The sequence below is a fragment of the Miniopterus natalensis genome, chromosome 20 (assembly GCF_054644295.1).
Source record: "Miniopterus natalensis isolate mMinNat1 chromosome 20, mMinNat1.hap1, whole genome shotgun sequence".
In the NCBI taxonomy this organism is placed as follows: Eukaryota; Metazoa; Chordata; class Mammalia; order Chiroptera; family Miniopteridae; genus Miniopterus; species Miniopterus natalensis.
The window spans coordinates 12,778,197-12,797,132 of record NC_142100.1 but is presented as its reverse complement, the minus strand read 5'-3'; the positions used below and the strand labels follow the sequence as shown (position 1 = coordinate 12,797,132).

General features: G+C 49.2%; 1 protein-coding gene across 1 annotated transcript in view; it reads right to left on the bottom strand.

Moving 5' to 3' along the window:
- The window catches only part of MED15 (mediator complex subunit 15), a 56,028-nt gene that overhangs the window by 4,433 nt on the left and 32,659 nt on the right, over positions 1-18,936 (bottom strand). The window contains exons 6-11 of the mRNA XM_016204336.2: positions 14,797-15,035; positions 13,095-13,424; positions 11,816-11,920; positions 6,342-6,461; positions 412-548; positions 186-313 (exon numbers count right to left, since the gene is read on the bottom strand). Coding sequence (XP_016059822.1) covers positions 186-313; positions 412-548; positions 6,342-6,461; positions 11,816-11,920; positions 13,095-13,424; positions 14,797-15,035 — 1,059 coding nt within the window. The remainder of the gene's footprint in view (positions 1-185; positions 314-411; positions 549-6,341; positions 6,462-11,815; positions 11,921-13,094; positions 13,425-14,796; positions 15,036-18,936) is intronic.

The following is an 18,936-nucleotide window of genomic DNA, read 5'->3' as shown; positions in this document are numbered from 1 at the left end:
CCCAGCCGAGCCTACAAAGGCCCGACTCTCTGCAAACCCTCAAGGTGGGGTGCTTGGGCTCCGAGGGGTTCACGTTTGCCCACCCCTTACACGTGATACTCTCAGCATCTCATCTCCCAGGGTTACATGTGAGTGACACGATGGGCTCTGGGCCTCAGGCTATGCCCACCCCAGGCCCAACTTACCAGGGGTGTTTAAAGGTCCTGGGGAAGGTACACTGAAGTTCTGCGGGGTACGAGCTGTCACTGGACTCTGGGAAGGCTGTGGTGAGGGGCTGGGCAGGAAGCTACTGGGGGATGGGGCAGGGCCGGAGCTGCAGCAAAGGGAAAGTGAGCGTGTCTGTGAGCTGTGGGCACCGGGCAGGGCCCTCCCTATGAGCCAGGCAGGGAGAGGCACCCCGGCCAGGCCTACCTGACGTTGGAGTTGGGCTGCGAGCTGGGTTGGCCGGGCTGTGGGGACGGCTGTGGGGGAGGGGGCATCGACTGCGGGGTCTGCACCTGCTGGCCCGGCGATGGTGAGGACAGCATGGTGAGGCTGTTCTGGCTGACCTGGAAGGGGAGGGGGCTCAGCCTGCTCGCCTGCCACACACTTTCACTCCCACTTCCCCTTGTTCCCACCCACCCAGGCTTGCGGACCCCACGTGGCTGTACACACAGCCCCTTCTCGTCTCACTGCCTCACTGCATGCCCTTGTCTTTCTTTGATGCCCTGCTTCTCAAATACTAATGCAGGCACACGCCCCACCTCGTGGGCACACACACAAGCATACAGTGGTCAAGACCAGGCTGGGTAGCCTTTGCTCCATGGTGGGAGACCCATGAAGAAGTGGGCTTCTGCGCTAGGACAAGCACCATGTCCCCGCCTCACAGTGTTGGAGACTGGAGTGGGAAGCCAGGAAGGCTTATGGCCTTGGATGTGAGCTCTCCTCTCTTTAAGTCCCGCTCAGTGACGGGTGAGATCATCTTCCTGTGTGCTTCCGTGAGCTCCCTCAGCCCCCAGCCATAGCAGGAAACTGAGTCCTGCAGTTAATGGGAGCAAAGTGACCCCTGTATCAGCCCTCACCAGCACGCCTCACCTGGGGCTCCTCAGTCTGGACCCGCAGGTCCCACTGAGAGAGGCAAGTGTCTCGGCATCATTCTCAGAAGTCGTTTCCTTGTCTGCAGAGCCAGGGCTCACCCTACTCCCTGCAGTTCTCATTGAGGAGACACAACAGAGTCAACTGCACCACTGTCATCACTAGGGAAGTGCCCTATTCCCGTGTGAACTCCACAGGATGAAACCACGCTGCCCCAGGAATCAGGAACAAGGATGTGTGAGACAACCACTGTCCTTCGGGTGGTGAGGACAGCTACGGGGAGATGCCTGCCTGCCTGCCAGTCCTGGGTAACCAGCCTCTCCTGGAATGAGCCCTAAAGAGAGAGCTGCCTCGCCCAGTACTTGGTGACGGTGGCATAAAGGTCCGGCCCCTCGACACACTGGGGTCACCCCAAAGGCCCTGCCAGCCTCAGCACTCCCAAGGGCTGGCAGTGGTTTCTCCCACAGCCTAGTCACCTCCTACACTCTGGGGCCACAGCTTTATGCCTCTCCCACATACCCCTCCACCATGGCTTTGTGAATACTGGGTTAGGATCACTTGGAGTGGTTGCTGCATCCAGTCCTCTTGTCAGGGGGCAAGAGGAACATTTGGAGAAGCCCAGATCCCACCAGGAAAACAGGATGGCGCCCTCATCTGCCTACCTCACTGGCCAGGGAGGGCATGGTGCCCTACCCTTTCTCCCGTACGGCCTGAACCAAGCTCCAGGAGAGAAATGTCCTTCCTGTCCTGTTCTTTGGCTTCCTACTCTTCTCACCGAATGTACCAAATGAAGCTGCAGGGGCACAGAGGCCACATCATGACACTTCCAACATGGCTGGGTCAGAGGGGCACAAACCCAAACTGGAAGTAGAGGGGCTGGAGTGAGGGAACTTGAGGGGAGCAAAATGGTTCCAGGTGTTTCATGTTGACATCAGCAGGGGCACAAACGGGGCCTGGGGCAGCTTAGTTTACTGAGTTGAACCAAGCGCAGAAGCTTCTGTATAGGACTTGCCCTCACGGTGCCCAGATTCACTGAGTCCTGGGGCCTCATGGCCCCTGCACTAGAAAATATGCTCTAGAATCTACTCAGGTGCCAACAAACTCCCAGGAAGGTGAACAGGTTGCCTCAGCAAAGTCCGTTCAGAGAACCACATATGGTGCCAAGGAGGGGAAGCAAAGGCCCTAGGGCGCTACCCTAGGTCCAGCCTGTCAGGCATGGGCACCCTCCCTGTAAAGCCCTGCTCCTCACCTGTACCCCCCCAGCTCCTACCCTGACTCCAACCTGCTGCCACTCTGCCCTAGTCCCTGAAGCTGCCTCGTGCCTTGCCCTCTTCCTGCCCACAGGTCGGACTGCTTCACCGGGCATCTCCCTGACCACGTGGGACCCACCAGCTCCCCATGTGCCCCAGAGTGTTTTAGTCTCTGCTCAACCAGCTGTCCCTTCTAGAAGGTGTTCAGTTGGTGCTTCTCTGAAGGAAAATGAGGCACTGCTGGCATGAGGCCACTGCAGCAGAAAGGCTACTTTCCAGTCCACTTCCCACCTAAGTGTCTGAAACTGCAGAATGGGGCAAAAGTAGGTTTACAGTTTTGAGTACACAAAACAAGAGTTTATTCTGATATATGTTTTTATTGATTTCAGAGAGAGGAAAAGAGGGAAGACAGAATCATTAATGATGAGAGAAAGTCACTGATCGGCTGCCTCCTGCACCCCCCCTACTGGGGATTGGACCCACAACCTGGGCATGGGCCCTAAGAACTGAACCATGACCTCCTGGTTCATAGGTTGATGCTCAACTACTGAGCCATGCCAGCCAGGCCAGAGTTTTATTCCTGTATTATTATTTATTAATCACTGTATTATTTTCCGTACGAACAACTGTAAACCTACTTTTGCCCACCCTGTATTTTAAGAGGTACCTTCAGCACTCAGACCATGGGGAAATAGGGCAAAGTTTGCCCACACCGTTTTTGGGTTCTACTAAACCACTGACATGCTCTCCGAGACATGAAACAGAGGGTCTAGGACAGTGAAGAACAGCCTGCCCAGGCTGGGGGCACGAGCTCAGTGGTTTTGCCTCTTCCCCAAGCTGACCTCTCGTGTCCAGCCCTGGGCTCTGTCCCTCTGGCCACTGTGGTTACAAGGAAACCCTTTGGCCTCCAACATCCAAACCAGGTCTCTTTGTATCTGACAGCTCCTCTGGAAAAATGCGCAATTTCTGATGGCAGCAAACACTACCCTTCAGAGGACTTCTCTACAATGTCAGCGCTGGGAGGCCCACAGCTCCCAGGACCCCTAAATACTGAGTCACCAATAACACACCTGGGATGGGAAGCAGCCACCCAAAGGCCCATGTCAAGAAAAGCTGGCCTAGTGAGGCAGCTAACAAACAGTAACCCCTGGTCTTCAGGTTTGTGCCGGGTCCGACTGGCCTCTGGGACAGAGGAGAGAGCAAGACAGCTGTGCTCCCTCAGTTCTGTGACGAATCCATCAGGGGAGAAAAGGTCCAGCTCTGAACCTTTCACCTCTCTGGCACATTCTGCTACAGCATGGGCATGTCTACCATAGCTACTGGCAAAGCCACAGAATGCTGTACCTCCCAGGGAAGGGAACTTGAGGGCCACCCCATCACTTGCACATCACTCACAGGAAGTGAAAGCTCAGATGGAAGTGACCTACTCAAAGTCACATGGCTAGTGGGGAGTACAGGCACCTCAGAGCCATCTGTTTCCCAGGGGAAGGAAGGACAAGTAGAAAGGGGGCCTACATGGAGCAGGATGGAAGGCAGGGTGGATGCATAAAGCAGGCAAAGGGCAAGCAACCAGAGGCAGAGGGGCAGCGGGACTGGAGGGCAGCAAGGCAGGTCTGGGGAGCCTTGTGCTGCAAAGAAACCTCAGGGAAGGCTGATGGAACCGTGCACTCTAGCCCTCTTGGGACCACGCACATCCACTGGACATCCCTGGAACTGCCCCATGTTCCTGGTCTCCTGCACGTGATGTGTCCCCAGAGTCACTCTCCAGAGCAATGTGAGTCCCATTGTGGAGCCACCTGCTTATACCCACCAAGGACGTGTTGGAACAGGAACCCATGTCACTCTCGGTGAGGGCACTGTGCCCTGTGTGTGTGTGGCACAGAATTCTGCTTCAGTTATAGCCATCCACATCCCTGAAGCATCCGCACATGAATGAGACAGGGGATGGAGAAGAGGTGGAGACAATGAAGCCTGTCTCAAGAAGGGCTGATGAAAAAAGAAGTTTCTATTCTGCCTGTTTTCTTGAACTCAACTGTTGCCAAAGGTAAGAACAAAACCAGACAGGCATTGAAGATGCTGAAGCACATCCCCTGTGGGCTACGTGCAGATGGCCGGGGGTAGATAGCAGCCACATGACATGCCATATAGATGTGCCAAGGTGTGAAGGTGCACGCTGCTGAGAGCTTGGGTGGGAACCATGTTGGAGCAGCAGGGGTGGCTCCTGGCTATGTTTATTTTTTTTTTAATTGATTTTAGAGAAAGGGAGAGGGATAGAGAGAGATAAACACTAATGTGAGAAAGAAACATCGACCGGTTGCCTCCCATATGCGCCCAGACCAGAGACTGAAACCACAACCTGTGTATGTGCCCTGACAGGGTATTGAACCCATGACTCTGGTGCACAGAACGATGCTTAACCTACTGAGACACACGGACCTGGGTTTAATGATACATTCTTGGAATAAGCTATCTTTTTTCAGAAGAGACTGGATTAGAAATACACTAACCCAAAAGCAGCTGCACACCAATTCTGGAACCAGCTCTATGGCCCAGCCAAATGCCCAAGGTGTGCCTGGCCCTAAGTGTGTGTGTGTGGGGGGGGGGGGGGGTTAAACCCTGGAAATGTTAGGGAAGTGCAGGGGCTACTATCTGCTAGGAATATACATGCATCTCCCTTACAACCTAAAATGAATGTTAAGTTTTGGCAAATCTGAGGTTTTCACAGCAAACCCACTAAAATGGAAAGAAAGTCCATAAGATAAGAAAACTTCATCTAAATTTTATTCTCAGAATCTTAGAAGGGTGTCTGTCCCATGGAATGCACATGAAAGAATTCCAAGTTTCCTACCATAATAAAGAACCAGAAATTTATATCCCGAAAAATGTGTAATGTACACAGAAGTCTTTAACTACCTAGAAAGAGGGATGTGTGTAGTAAATTCTATATTCTACACAGCAAACTCTAGAACAGCATGGTCTGAAAACTTTTTGCTTCTATGGACTTACTTGTTTGACGATCTGTGCTGTCCAGTATGAGAAGTCACTGACTTCCCCATGGGGCTACTGGGCACTTAAAATGTAAATGAATTTCAACTGACTGTAACTTGAGGAATTAAATTTTTAGTTTTATGTTAATTAATTTAAATGTAAATAGCCAGATATGACTAGTGGCTATAGTATTAAGATGGCACAGCCCTAGAAAGCAAAACTATTTGCTTAGCTTCTGTTTTATTTTTACCACGAAAATGACAACAGCATAACTAACTAAAACGCTAACACTTTTTAAAAAATTATGTTTTTATTGATTTTAGAGAAAGAGGAAGGGAGAAGGAGAGAGAAACATCCACTGGCTGCCTCCTGCATGCCCCTTACTGGGGAATAAGCCTGCAACCCGGGCATGTGCCCAGACCAGGAATCAAGCTGGAGACCTCCTGGTGCATGGGACGATGCTCAACCAACTCAGCCACATCAGCCAGGGCTAAAATACTCATTTTTTTTTCTTTGTTTTTTAAATCCTCACCCAAGGATATTTTTTCCATTGTTTTTTTTTTTAGAGCGAATGGAAAGGAGAGAGAGAGAGAGAAACATCAATGAGAGAGAGACACATAGATTGGCTGCCTCCTGCACAAACCCTGACCAGGGCCAGGATCAAGCCTGCAACCAAGGTACATGCCCTCGGCCAGAATCAAACTCGGGACCCTTTAGTACATGGGCCGACGCTCTAACCACTGAGCCAAACTGGCTAGGGCTAAAACGCTAACATTTTTAAAAGATATTTTGCTCCCACATTCTCTAGAAAATAAAAACATCAGAACTACCCAAAATATTAATATAAAAATAAGCCCAGATATTTACTCACATCCCCTCAAGAAACAAGCTGGGTTTGGCCTCATGTAAGCTTGGTTAGGCACTCTGAGAGCCACTGTGAAGGAAGTCACAGAAATTACAGTGTGCCTCACAAAGGCGCTCAGAGGACCCCAAGCTTCCCAGGGGCCCTGGGCACCGCCCCGTAAATACCTGTGCTGAGGGCTGTCCGCCCAAAGGGATGGAGCTTGACTGGACGGCAGACACAGCGGTGGTGGGCGGGAACCGGGCTCTTACTTGCATCCCGCCTTGGGCCAAGGCTGCGGCAATCATCTTGAGGACAGAGGGACAACAGACAAGGTGATCGCAACAAAGAAACGCAGTGCAGGGGCAGGTGGAAAGGGGTGTGCAGCCTCTGTGACAAGGAGCTCCATGACAAGGGTGAGAGGCCTTCAGGGTCCAGGGGCAGCCTGGTCTACGTGTTCAAGCCCACAGCACTGAGGCCCATCCAGGCATCAGGAATCTAGAGGAACCGCCAAGAGTGCTGCCCTCCAGACCTTTCTATTCTGTTGGTGGCTCTCCTTCAATAAGCCTCTGCTTGTTGTGCCCACAGAGCCTTCAAGACCAGACCTCAAGGGCCAGGGGTGGTGTTTCTGAGAGACCAGGCTCCTGGGACAGACTGAAAGAGTATACTCCACCAAAGCTGGTTAGAAGTTGGCTGTCATTAAAATGGAGGAAGAGTCCAGGTAAGCTGGCTCACAGTACCTTTCATTCCCAATAGTATGAAAACACCTCGGGGGCCCTGAACTCAAGCTGTCCTCTCCTCCAGGGGGCCCTGAACTCAAGCTGTCCTCTCCTCCAGGAGTCTGAGTTTCTACTGGGGAACTAGTTTATAACTAAAATCAGGGGGAGGTGGGCAAGGGAAGCCTAGGAGTCGGCCTGAAATCTCAAGCTCATGAGGAAGTGCACCTCCCCCAGGGACATGGGTCAGGTCTGTTCCTAAACATACAAGAAGACTCCAGACTCCAGAATTCCAGCAGGTACCAGGACCACTCTCCTCATCAACTTATACTTCTGAAAGCACCAGGGCAGCACTGTTGTAGGTCAAGGCCTGGCTTGCACTGATGATAACCAGTGGTCTCCTGAGACATGGTCACTCACTCTGGGCTCTGAGCTGGGGATAGAGAACAGGCCTGCATACACTCACAACTGTTCGGATGAAACTAAACTATAACAACTCAGCACCTCAGAAAGAAAGTGGGATGATCCATGGAAAAACAAAACATCTGTCCCAGGGGGTTGTGAGCCAGTCTATGAGATTGAAACGAAGCGGCAATGATGACCATTCAATCTGTGCGGCAAGGTATGCCAGGACAGAGCTCTGAAGCAGGGGAAAGGCCCTAGGGGAGACTTCTGGCATCATAAGTGTATTCCACACTCACATCCACGGGTCACATGCAGCAGGCACCGCAAGCTGGGGGTGACACAAGCAGTAGCAGATTCCAACCTGAATCTTCCAATAGCTGTGGGAATGGGGCAGCCCTCACATAGGGCTGGGAGCAGACATTTCTGCAGCCACCCCAACAAAAGAACTACCTGGGGGTGAGGGTCGAGGAAGCCATTCTAGTATCTGCCAAAACACGAGCACGGTCCTGAAGAGCCCACCATTCACCACCCAATTAGACACAAAGTGGGATTTGGTGAAGGTGTGAGGTCAGGAAGCCTCAGGAAATACTCTTCCCCCGAAGGCCTACTCCTGGAACCCAGGGAGGGGCTGAAAGCAACTCTCTCCTGGTTTCAGCTCTCAGCCTGTGGTCGGACAAGGGTAACAGTAAACAGTGTCCATTTACACCAACCAATGCATTGCACTCAGAGGAGCCCATCTGAGCCAGTGTCCACTCAACAGTGCTCCTTCCAGAGGGAGAAAGACCTGGAAGTAAGGTGGTATAAGAGAGTTGCAATTTTTTTCCACGAAGAAACAAAAGAAATAAGGAATGAATGCTTAAATCTAATTTGCTGCTGACTGGTTTTCTTGTAATTGAGGACTCCTGGGAGGAAAAGCTCATTTTCTTTTAGCCACAAATTCTAATGAAAACAGCAATAGTGTTCACTGGATTAGATGAGCTAGGAAGAGAACACCTAGCAACACATTCTCTCATTCTTCTGAGTGACTACATTTCTCTACCTTCCAACACACATCCACCCAGAAAGGAATTCAAGCTCTATCCTGAAAGCTGTGGGCCTGGCTCCTACATGGTCACTAGGCAGGAGGGCCTGGGAGGAGAGAGGGGTCCATGCAGGTGGCACATTAGGGAAGTATCTCTGATGATAATTCTTTGTAACTTGAGAGTTATATTAAGTTTCCATATACCAAAAGAATAGAATGTTAAAAGATAAAAACATAGGGACTGTTGGAAATGGAGAAATATTCTGTTCTGGTTTTATCTTCAGTGACAGATAAAATTTAGGAAAGAAGTAGAAGGTAGTGCAGCTACCCTGTGTACCCTAGTAAATCCCACTGTAGTGACAGTGATGTCAGCTTTCTCATTTACACAAGTAACGTCAGATACAAGAGCCAGGCATACACAGAACAGGGCACACCAATTTTCCTAGTACACCAAAAACCCAAACTCAGCCCCTGGTTGAGCTCTGGCCATTCATTGGGCCACAGCACCATGGAGCATTCAACAAGGTACCTCTTTTCTGCTCTGAGGGAGCAGACTTGAGAGATATGACATGGAGGGCTACCAGCTCAGGCCCAATCTCAGCACTTCTTTCACAGAACCAGCATTTGCCCCTGCGTGCAATAGCTCACATATGCAAAGTTGCGACATGTGGCCACTGTGTCCCAATGTCAAATGCGTGGACACCACATAGGAGTCCTAGCTTACATCTTTGAACTCCTGGTAGATGACTGGCTGATACAACTCAAGGGCACCAAAGTGACCCAGTAACTCACTTCTGGGAAGTATCAGGAAACAATCCAAAACCCAGCCATGCATTAGGAAATGCATCCCTGGTAACAGCAAAAACTGGAAATAATCTCAGGATCCAAAAACAGGACATTATGGACGGCAGGATACATTCATGAGAGGAACACTACCAATAAAATAATTTTGATCAAGAGATTTTAATTATAAAACCTTTTACTTCTATTGTAATGTGACCAGGAAATAAGCCACACACAAATATGCATATCCTATGTCCTCGACTAAGTGAGAACTGGAAAGATGCCAAATTGTTTCTTCTACTCTATTTCCCTTATTTACAGTTCTTTTAACTATCCACATTCTACAGTCACCACATATTTTTAAAAGTTTTTGGGTCCGTGTATCTCTAGCTTTGTCTTGTCCAGGTTACAAAGGAAGGCTGTGAATCCAGACATTCCCCCAGGAGGCCTTGTCCCACCCTAGGGACCCCGCTGCTAATAGAATGCAAGGATGCCAGCCAACTGGCCTCCATGAAACTATACTGCCTGCCATAAGCCCAGAGACGAAGCAGCAAAACAGAGGCAGAGGACTGCCAAGGTCCTGCATCTGTGCTGAAAGGCACAGCACAATCATGCACTCGTACGCCTGGGCTTCAAGAACATTTCTTCTGCTGCCAGCACCTGGGAATCCCACCTCACACAGGGTGAGACCTCTCACCCACCCTGCCTGACACTGGTTGTGATACACAGGAATGAGGTAGCCATTGCTCCTAAAAAAACACCTAAAGGCACATTCTTTGTAAAACCAAACCCACCCATAAGTACACAAGTGGTGCTCCCCTTCACCCTTCCTAGTTGCCAGAGTCCCCCACCCAGTCCCCCCCTTAGCTCTGCCTGCCAGCAACCCTGTGCGCTCCGCATGGAGAAAAAGAAAGTTAAAAATCAAGGTTACTCTAGAGGTGACTGAGCCCATGGCTGAGCCCATAGCCAAGCTCCCGAGCTGGCTGGACTGGTCCCAACCTCCAGCAGAAGCAAAGGGCAGACAGAGTAAGTGCTAGGAAAAGCAGCACCGCACATGGGCTCATGCAGGGTACTGAGCACGCACAACTGTGCCTGCTTTTGGAAGGTGGTGAGGCACTGGGGAAGTTATACTTCCTTGAGCGAGAAACCTAGGAAAAAACCAGCAGGATGGGCCCAAACCATTGGAAGATATCCACTTTTCTATGGCGGCTCAATCCCAGAAACCAAGAAATAGGAGGAAAAGGGAAGGTCTGCTTCAGGACAGCCCAGTGCGAAGTAAAAAATGCCAAGCCTCTCTTTCCTACTAGACTGCACCCAAGAACCAGAAGTTTCCATTAAGAATGGTCCTGGGACAGAGGAGGGAAGGTCACAAAGTGGCTAGGACAGTGGCTTCTGTGGGCAGGCGGGTAGTGATTCTCACCATGTAACACTTCCTTCTCTGCATGAGACATCAAGAAGAGAGAGTCCTAGGAAGCCTGAGGACAAGCACAGGACTCACAGTAGCAGCAGCAGAGATGGAGTCCAACCTCATCACATGGGAAAGCCAGCCCCCTCCCCAGCTACAGATGTGAAGTCCATAGTGTGTTTTGTACAAGACCACGTCCTGGCACGCTGGTGACGTTCGGAACTCTGGGCCCAGGTCATTTGGTGCAGTGACCTGGGAGGCTGCAAGGCTGGCTCAGCTGCATCCAAACACCTCAGGCTCCTCCCTCGGCTAGCTTCTCCTCAGGCAGCTTCCCACGACTCCAGCAACGCAGCTGGGACCAGGAAGGACTGTTTCTGAGCCTCCCCCATAGTGAAATGTCATCTGACACTAAAGGAACACACCAAATCCCAGAAGTGCTTGACAAGTGGCCCTGTGCACCAGACAGGGAGCTCAGCACACTTGTGGATAACTAATGGAACAGGAGTGCAGTGTGGCACCAAGTGACTGTAGTCTCAGTTTATCAACAAGCACGTCTGCTCCATCTAGAGCCAACACCCTCTTCTAAGCCAGGACAGCGCTCCTATCACTGAGACAGAAAAAATCAAGGCCCTAGACTGGATGTCTCCCCATCTCTGCACCAGCATGAGGGCAAGGGATGGTGTCTATGGAGAAGTCACAGGGCCAAGCTCCAACCCCTAGGAACCAATGAGAATCTGGCCTGTAGTATGAAAGGCAGGGCAAGGCCTCCTCTATCCCATCGACATCCAATACGCAGAGGGTGGATGTGGCCAGCCTTGTTCACACCTCCCAGCACAGGGGGTGAGCACCAGGAGTCAGCAGGGCAGGAGACCATAGCACAAGCCTGCGATGTCAGCTGGAACCAGATGCCACCTTTCTCATGCTCTTTCTTGTTTCTAGACAGCTACTCTCCACCCCTTGCTAGCCCCATACTCAGAGCTGAGGCAAGCATGAGACTGCAACACTCCGCTCTCCAATGAGTGGTCTCAGAAGAAGGAAAGAGGTAAGATAAAGGACATCAGAGGAGAGGTGGGAATGACACATGCACTATGCAACTGAGGGACCCAGATATGATCAAGCAGAGCTGGCAGATTACCCCATGACCCAAGGGACCAGCTCCAGGAAAGCCATCGCCTCACAAAGTGCCAGGGGAAGAGGAGACCCATGCTTTACCAACCTGGCCCCTGATTCAACCAGGACCCTCACCACAGAGTGCCAGAAATCCAGCTCCATTCACAAGTGGACATGCACCTGCTAGCAACTACAGAAGCCCTTGGCTCTGATGGCCCTCACCTGGACTCCAGAACCCACTATCTGGGGAGCCTGAGCTGTCGGCGCTGTCTGCTGCTGCACCTGGGGCTGCACCTGGGGCTGCTGCACCACCATCGGAGCTCGGACCTGAGGGAGGAAGGGAGAATTTGATTTGGAGCCACAGAGAGTAGAATACCCACTACTTCTGGGGGAGCTTTGAATCTTGAAGCTTTTTGTAAGGAGGAGGATGGGATCATTATGTCTTTGCTGGTTATGATGTCACCTTAATGGTTGTTCTTTATCCTTTAGCTTCATCAGAAATGTCCCACACCAACCTGGCTCTGAGTTGGCACAGTAGAGTCCCACCTCTTCTAACTCTAGAGGAGTACAGCCTTCCACTGAGATGTCACCACCAGCTATCACTGCAAGCAAAGCAACAGCTCCAAGTGCACAGCCCATTCTGCCCAACCTCTGGCCCAAGTGCACTGACAGCCTAGAGTTCCACTCGGAACCATGACGCCTCAAAGGAAAGCAGGGTGGCTGGCCAGCCAGCAGAAGGATGGGTCCCAGGTGACAGACATACTCATACCTGCTCCCCTCGACTATACCCAGCCTTCCAGCCTGCCCCGATGGGCCTCCTATTCACTTGCCACTCAGTGCAGGCATGGTATGTCCCTACTCCATTCAATGAATCGCAAATAGAAAAGGCCATGAAAACCAAGGACACAAGCCAAAAAAAAAAACACAAAAAAAACCCCCCACACATTTAAATGGTTCCTTGATGTAGCTACTAACTCAGTGACAATATTCTGTCCTCTGTGTAAATGTCACAGACTAGATTTGCTTTGTACAGAGATGCATAATGAGACTGAAAGTAACATTTTATATTAGTGCCCTCCTCAGAAATATGGTAGTGACAGGGATCTTTGATCAGGAACTCTGAGCAGGTAGGAAACCACTATGGATGCTCAATGGAGGTGACATGTCCTCCCCACAGTGAGAATGCACGTGCTGCCATCCATCTAAATATCCACAATCCTAAAATGGCCATGGCCACCACCCAAATCAGCCATGCTACTTGGAAGACAAACTGCTACTCCTGCAGCAGGGCCACCACTGTGCATGGTGCAGCAGCTCTTTGAATGCAGGTTCCCTTGCTAAGCCAGTCATGGAGGCTAGTGTGGGAAGGGCCACTCGAGTCCCAATGCTTGAAGAGAGGATGTGCCATCTACAGCAAAGGAGCCCCAGAAACTGCTAATGGCCACAGCTACATGCAATACTAGAGAAGAGCTACAGCCAACGATGAGTCACGCATACTTACAAGTTTCAGCTGTGGTTGGGGGTACAGCATCTGTCCAGGGAGGGCGGGAGCCTGTGATACCAAAGGCTGGTTCTGTGACTGTGGCGGGAGCTGCGATGGTTGGTTCTGAGCAACGGGTGGTTGCTGGGGCTGCGGCTGGGGCTGGTGGTGCTGTGGGTGATGCATCTGCTGCAGCTGCTGGGGCAAAGCCTGAGAGGAGGGAGGCTGTGGTTGCTGCATTGGTGGCTGCTGCATTGGTGGCTGGGCCTGCAATGCCTGCTGCTGCTGCTGTTGCTGCTGTTGCTGTAGTTGCAACTGTGCCATCCTCTGCAGCTGTTGTTGCTGCTGTATCTAGGGGCAGAACAAGCAGCACTCAGTCACCCCATCGGGCTCTGGGCCCTGTGCCAGCCTTGCCCCTAGGAAGCCTGCCCAGGCTGCCCTCATAAGGGCGGAGGGAACACTTTCCACAGAAGGACACTGAGGACACACCAAGAGTGTGCCTGTGCCCTGGCCATCAGATGCTGGTCTACCCCTAGACCTGAGAGAATGGAAGATTCAAGGGAAATATCAGAAGGGTTTAGCAAGAGTAACATATGGGTGCAGCCCCATGGAAGCTGGGATAAATGCTCAGGTAACTCAGATCTCTGACGTCTCTTACAGTGATGCTGCTTGGTCCTTACACAGGTCAATACAAGCCTCATGAAGATGGCCAATGTCTGCTTTTCAGGATGAGGATGGTAGGTGGCACTGAAGATTCACTGTTGGCTCTAGGAGAGGGGCCTCCAAGATCCAGGAGGGTGGCCACTGGTAAAAGGAGTCAGCGAGCCAAGGTCTAGAGGAGGTGGCAAAGTGGAGAGGTCCCTTCAGGGATTCCCTCCCTCAGCCAAGAGCAGACCTAACAATAGATGCTTAACATGTCTGGATGCTGACTGTAAACCATGGGAGAAAAAAATTGTTTTCTTTGAAGTAGGGCTTCTAATGTGACATTGCCATGACCCTGCAGGACACTAGATGGAGGTCGATTAGTGTTGTGTCCAGACACCAAACAAGCCCATGCGATGGCTCAAGCATTCCTGCATCAAGACTCCAAAAATAAGTGAGTTCTTCTAACTTCTTGATTCAGTTAACTCTTTTTTTTTTTTAATCCTCACCCGAGGACATTTTTTCCATTGCTTTCCAGAGAGTAGAAGGGGGAAAGAGAGAGAGAAACATTGATATGAGAGAGGCACATTAATTGGTTGCCTCCTGCATACACCCTGACTGGGGCCAGGGATTGAGCCTACAACCAAGGTACATGCCCTTAACTGGAATTGAACCCAGGACCCTTCAGTCTGTGGGCCGAAACCCTAACCAATGAGCCAAACCAGCTAGGACTGATTCAGTTAACTCTTACATGAATCATGAATTGCTTACACCCAGAGCCTCCACTGAGTCAGCCCCCAGTACATAGTAGGCCTGCAGCTAGACACCCAAGTCTGGTGGAGAGGCCCTCCTTGTGCGATCACAGCACACTCCTAGCAAGTCATGGCCTATTTTTCCTTCGTGTCCCAGGCTTGGTGGGAAGCTCATGAAGAAGGAAGGCACCAGGCATCAGGAGGCACCAGGTGTCAAGAGGATCCACTGCTGGCTCTGGGCCCCTGCACCCAGCACAATAGCTGGTGCGTGTCCAGAGTTCAAACATCACAGAAGGGAGGCCAAGTACGGGAACAAGAGCACTTGGTACCTGTTGCTGGTTTTGATGATGCAATTTAATCAAGTGCTGCTGTTGCTGCTGCTGCTGCTGGAGCTGCTGCTGCTGCTGCTGCACCGCTGCCTGGAACTGCTGCTGCATGGCATTCTGCTGAGCCTGGAACTGCTGTTGCTGCTGTTGCTGCTGCTGTTGTAATGCCACCTGCTGCTGCTGGAACTGCTGTTGTTGCTGCTGCTGCTGCTGCAACGCCACCTGCTGGAGCTGTAGCTGGGCTAGAGATAAGACCCAGAAATCAGGCCCAGTTGTACAAGGCAAGCAGAGCCCACTGCCCAGTGCTGTGCAGACAGGAAGGTGGTAAGACCATCTGCTGCCCTGCCTGCTGCTGAGATTGAACAGATGGTGGAAGCAGCATTTGTGTTGATTATGGTACTATTAAGAATTGCTCTATAATAATAAAGAAAAAAGGGCTAAGTCTTTTGGATGGCCAAAAAGCCCAGCCTCTGGTGAATACTCATCTACTTTCTGTCTTTATGGATTTGCCTATTATGGATATTTCAAATTAATGGATTCTCACAATCTGTGGTCTTTTGTGACAGGCTTCTTTTGCTTAGCATAATATTTACAAGGTTCAACCATGCTGTAGTACCTATCAATATTTTATTTCTTTTTATTGCCAAATAAGAATCTACCATACAGATTTACCACATGTGGTTTATCCATTCATCAGCTATGGTCATTTGGGCTGTTTCCACTTTTGGGCTATTATGAATAATGCTGATATAAACAGTGATTCACAAGATTTTCTGAGGAGCAGCTTCTTTTGGAGTAATGAAAGATTCTAAAATTGATTGTGGTGATGGTTGCACAACTCTCTGAATATACTAAAAACTACCAAAGGTTTCACTTTAAATGGGCAAACTATATGGTATGTGAATTATATCTCAATAAAGCTGTTATTAAAAAACAAAAAAGGCCTGGCTGGTGTGGCTCAGCAGCTGAGCATTGACCTATGATCAAGGAGATCAAGGTTTGATTCTCAGTCAGGGCACATGCCCAGGTTGCAGGCTTGATCCCCAGTGGGGGGCATGCAGGAAGCAGCCGATCAATGACTTTCTCTCATCATTGATGTTTCTATCTCTCTTTCCTTCTCTCTTCCTCTCTCTGAAACCAATAAAAAAATATTATATATATATGTGTGTATATATATATATATATATATATATATATATAAAGAATATGAAGAGATCCTTTGTATACTTAGACCAGTTTCTACCTATGGTACCATTTTCTAAAATTATAACATAATAACACAACCAGAATGTGTGCTCATTTGTGCAGGTGTGCATATTAAGTTCTATATAATTTTCCCACCTGGGAAGATTCAACCACCACCACAGTCAAGATACTGAACAATTCCAATACCACAGGGATCCCTAGTGGTGCCATCCCCTTCAGCAACCCCATCCCTCCACCCCTGGCAACCACTAAGGTGTCCTCAATTTGTGAAATGTTGTCATTGATTTTAGAGAGAAAAAGGAAGGGGAAGGAGGAGAGTGATTAATTATTCTACTTATTTATGCATTTGTTGGTTGTATCTTGTATGCACCCTAACTGGGAATAAAACCTGCAACCTTGGCATATCAAGACAACACTCCAACCAACTGAGCTACCTGGTCAGGGCTTTTCCCATAAGTTTAGAATTTATAAACTATGTTTATTGATTAGCAATAGCTTTTCAATTTTATCATGTATACTTAGGTAAATAAACTATAAAGGTTAGGCATATTTTAATGTCTTTCCCAAATACAAGGACCTGAGAACCCTCTCGACTTTTTTTTTAAAGAGAGGGATGGAGAGAGAAACATTGATATGAGAGAGAGACAACAATCAGCTGCCTCCTGCACGCCCCCTACTGGGGATTGAGCCCACAACCTGGATATGTGCCCTGACCGGGAATCAAATAGGTAACCTTTTGGTGCATAGGATGACACCTAACCAACTGAACCACACCAGCCAGAGCAAATCCTCTCTATTTTTTAAAAGTAGGTTTTTATGTACATATAATAGACCTGATTTCCTTGATAGATTCCCTTCTTTGACTTCCTTTTATTTTGGTCCCTGTTTATTGACTTATGCCCAAACAGCAGACTTATAATAAGAGAAAGGACAGAATAATGACTAGGGTTACAGCCTCTGACCAGACTACCTGACTCAATCCGAACTCTGTCACTGCTCTATGCCTCAGTTTCCTACATTGGACTAATAACCTATTATAGGTAGAATGCTCAAAATAGTGCTCAGGATGTAGGAGAGGTTCACACGGAGGTTAGCTCTGAGCATTATTATTCTACGGAGGTGATTTTTGTTTATACCAAGAATTCTCAACCTTTTCGCCACAGAATTTTGGGCCAGACAATCCTATATTATTGGGGCTATCCTGTGCATGTAAGATGTTTAGTAGCATCTCTGGCCTCTACCCACTGGATGCCAATAGCACCCCCCCACACGGTTGTGACATCAAAACAGTCTCCAGACATTGCCAAATGTCCCCTGGGGTGCAAAATCACTGAGAATCATTGGTTTAGATTTATACACATTTACTACCTTATATGAAAAACATTTCTTCTCCCATCTTACACTTGGCATCTTGAGAAGGATGGTCCAAGAGGTAAGAGGAAATGGTGAGCAAATAAGAGTATGCCCTTAAAAAACCTTTTAATGAAGGTCTCTTAGGCTTTACTTATTTAAAAATGTCTGTTTCCCCCATTCCTTGGAAGTTTTTCTGGCACACAACTGTGGTTGGCAGCTCTATTCTCAGCACTCTAACTACCTCCTACTATTTTCTTGACTTCATCACTAAGTTGGCTTAGTCTACCTCTTGCTCCTTACAGAAATCAGCTGTTCCTAGGATATTCTTCTGGCCTTTGGTATTCTGATGTTTCAAAACAGGTTAAGGAACGCATGCCTTATTTAACCTGTGTCACTGTGCTGAACTTTTCGAAGCCATCATCTCCTCACATACTGCTGTGGTTCCATTTTCTGCACTTGGTCCTTCTATTAGATACTAATCAGACTTTCTGATTTTATCCTCTACATTTCTTACCCTCCTATTTTCCACGTCCGCTTCGCTGGGCTACATTCTACGTTATTTCTTCAAATGTAGCTCTAGTTCACGAATTCTTTCTTCAGCTATATCTAAGGCACTGTTTATTCATCCATACTTTTTTTCTTTCATTAATTTTATTTCTCAGTTTCCAAAAGTTCTATTTGGTTCCTTTTCAAACCTGCTTGGTCACTCCTGATAGTATCACAGTGTTTGTTGATTTGGAATTCCATCCTTTATTTCTTTATCACACCAAGCCCATATCTAACAACTGTTATGTGTGTGGTCCCTGGGAATTTCCACATCTGTTTATTGTTTCTGTTCTTCCTCATGGTGCCTTTGCTTCCTTTCATGCCTGTCGATCTTTGATTGTGTGCTCAGTGCTTGACCTTAACTGCAATTCCCACATTCCTAATCTTGGAAGCATTCTCCTCCAATCTGCCCTGCTTCTGGAGGAGCTAGGGATGTCAAGGGCCCCAGCACAAATCCTGCTGGACGAAGGGATCCCAGACTTGCTTTCCCCCATCTTGCAGTGGGCCAAGGCACAGCAAGGCAAAGAGTGTCCCCTATCTTTAGCCAGCCCAGCAATCCAAATTGCAGCCTACCCAGGATCTAGTTATCCAGAAGAAGGAGGGTTCCTCAGAACCCAGTCTGTCAAACAACCAGAAACAGGACTTATTTTTAAAGTAGGTTTTACACATACATAATATAAAATTCATTGAGGAGCCCTAGCTGATTTGACTCAGTGGTTAGAGTGTCGGCATGTGGACTGAAGGGTCCCAGGTTCAAATCTGGCCAAGGGCATGTACCTTGGTTGCTGGCTCGATCCCTGGCCCCTGTCCAGGTGTATGCAGGAGGCAACCAATTGAAGTGTCTCTCTCATACTGATGTTTCTCTCTCTCTCTCCCTCTCTCCCTCTCTCTCTCTCCCTCTCTCTCTCCCCCCACCTTCAACTCTTTCTGAAAAGCAATGGGGGGAAAAATTCATTGAGGAACAAAAATGCACAGAGTGCTATGATAAGTCTCACTCCAACCCTATACCCCAGATCACAGCCTTATCCACAGTCAGTG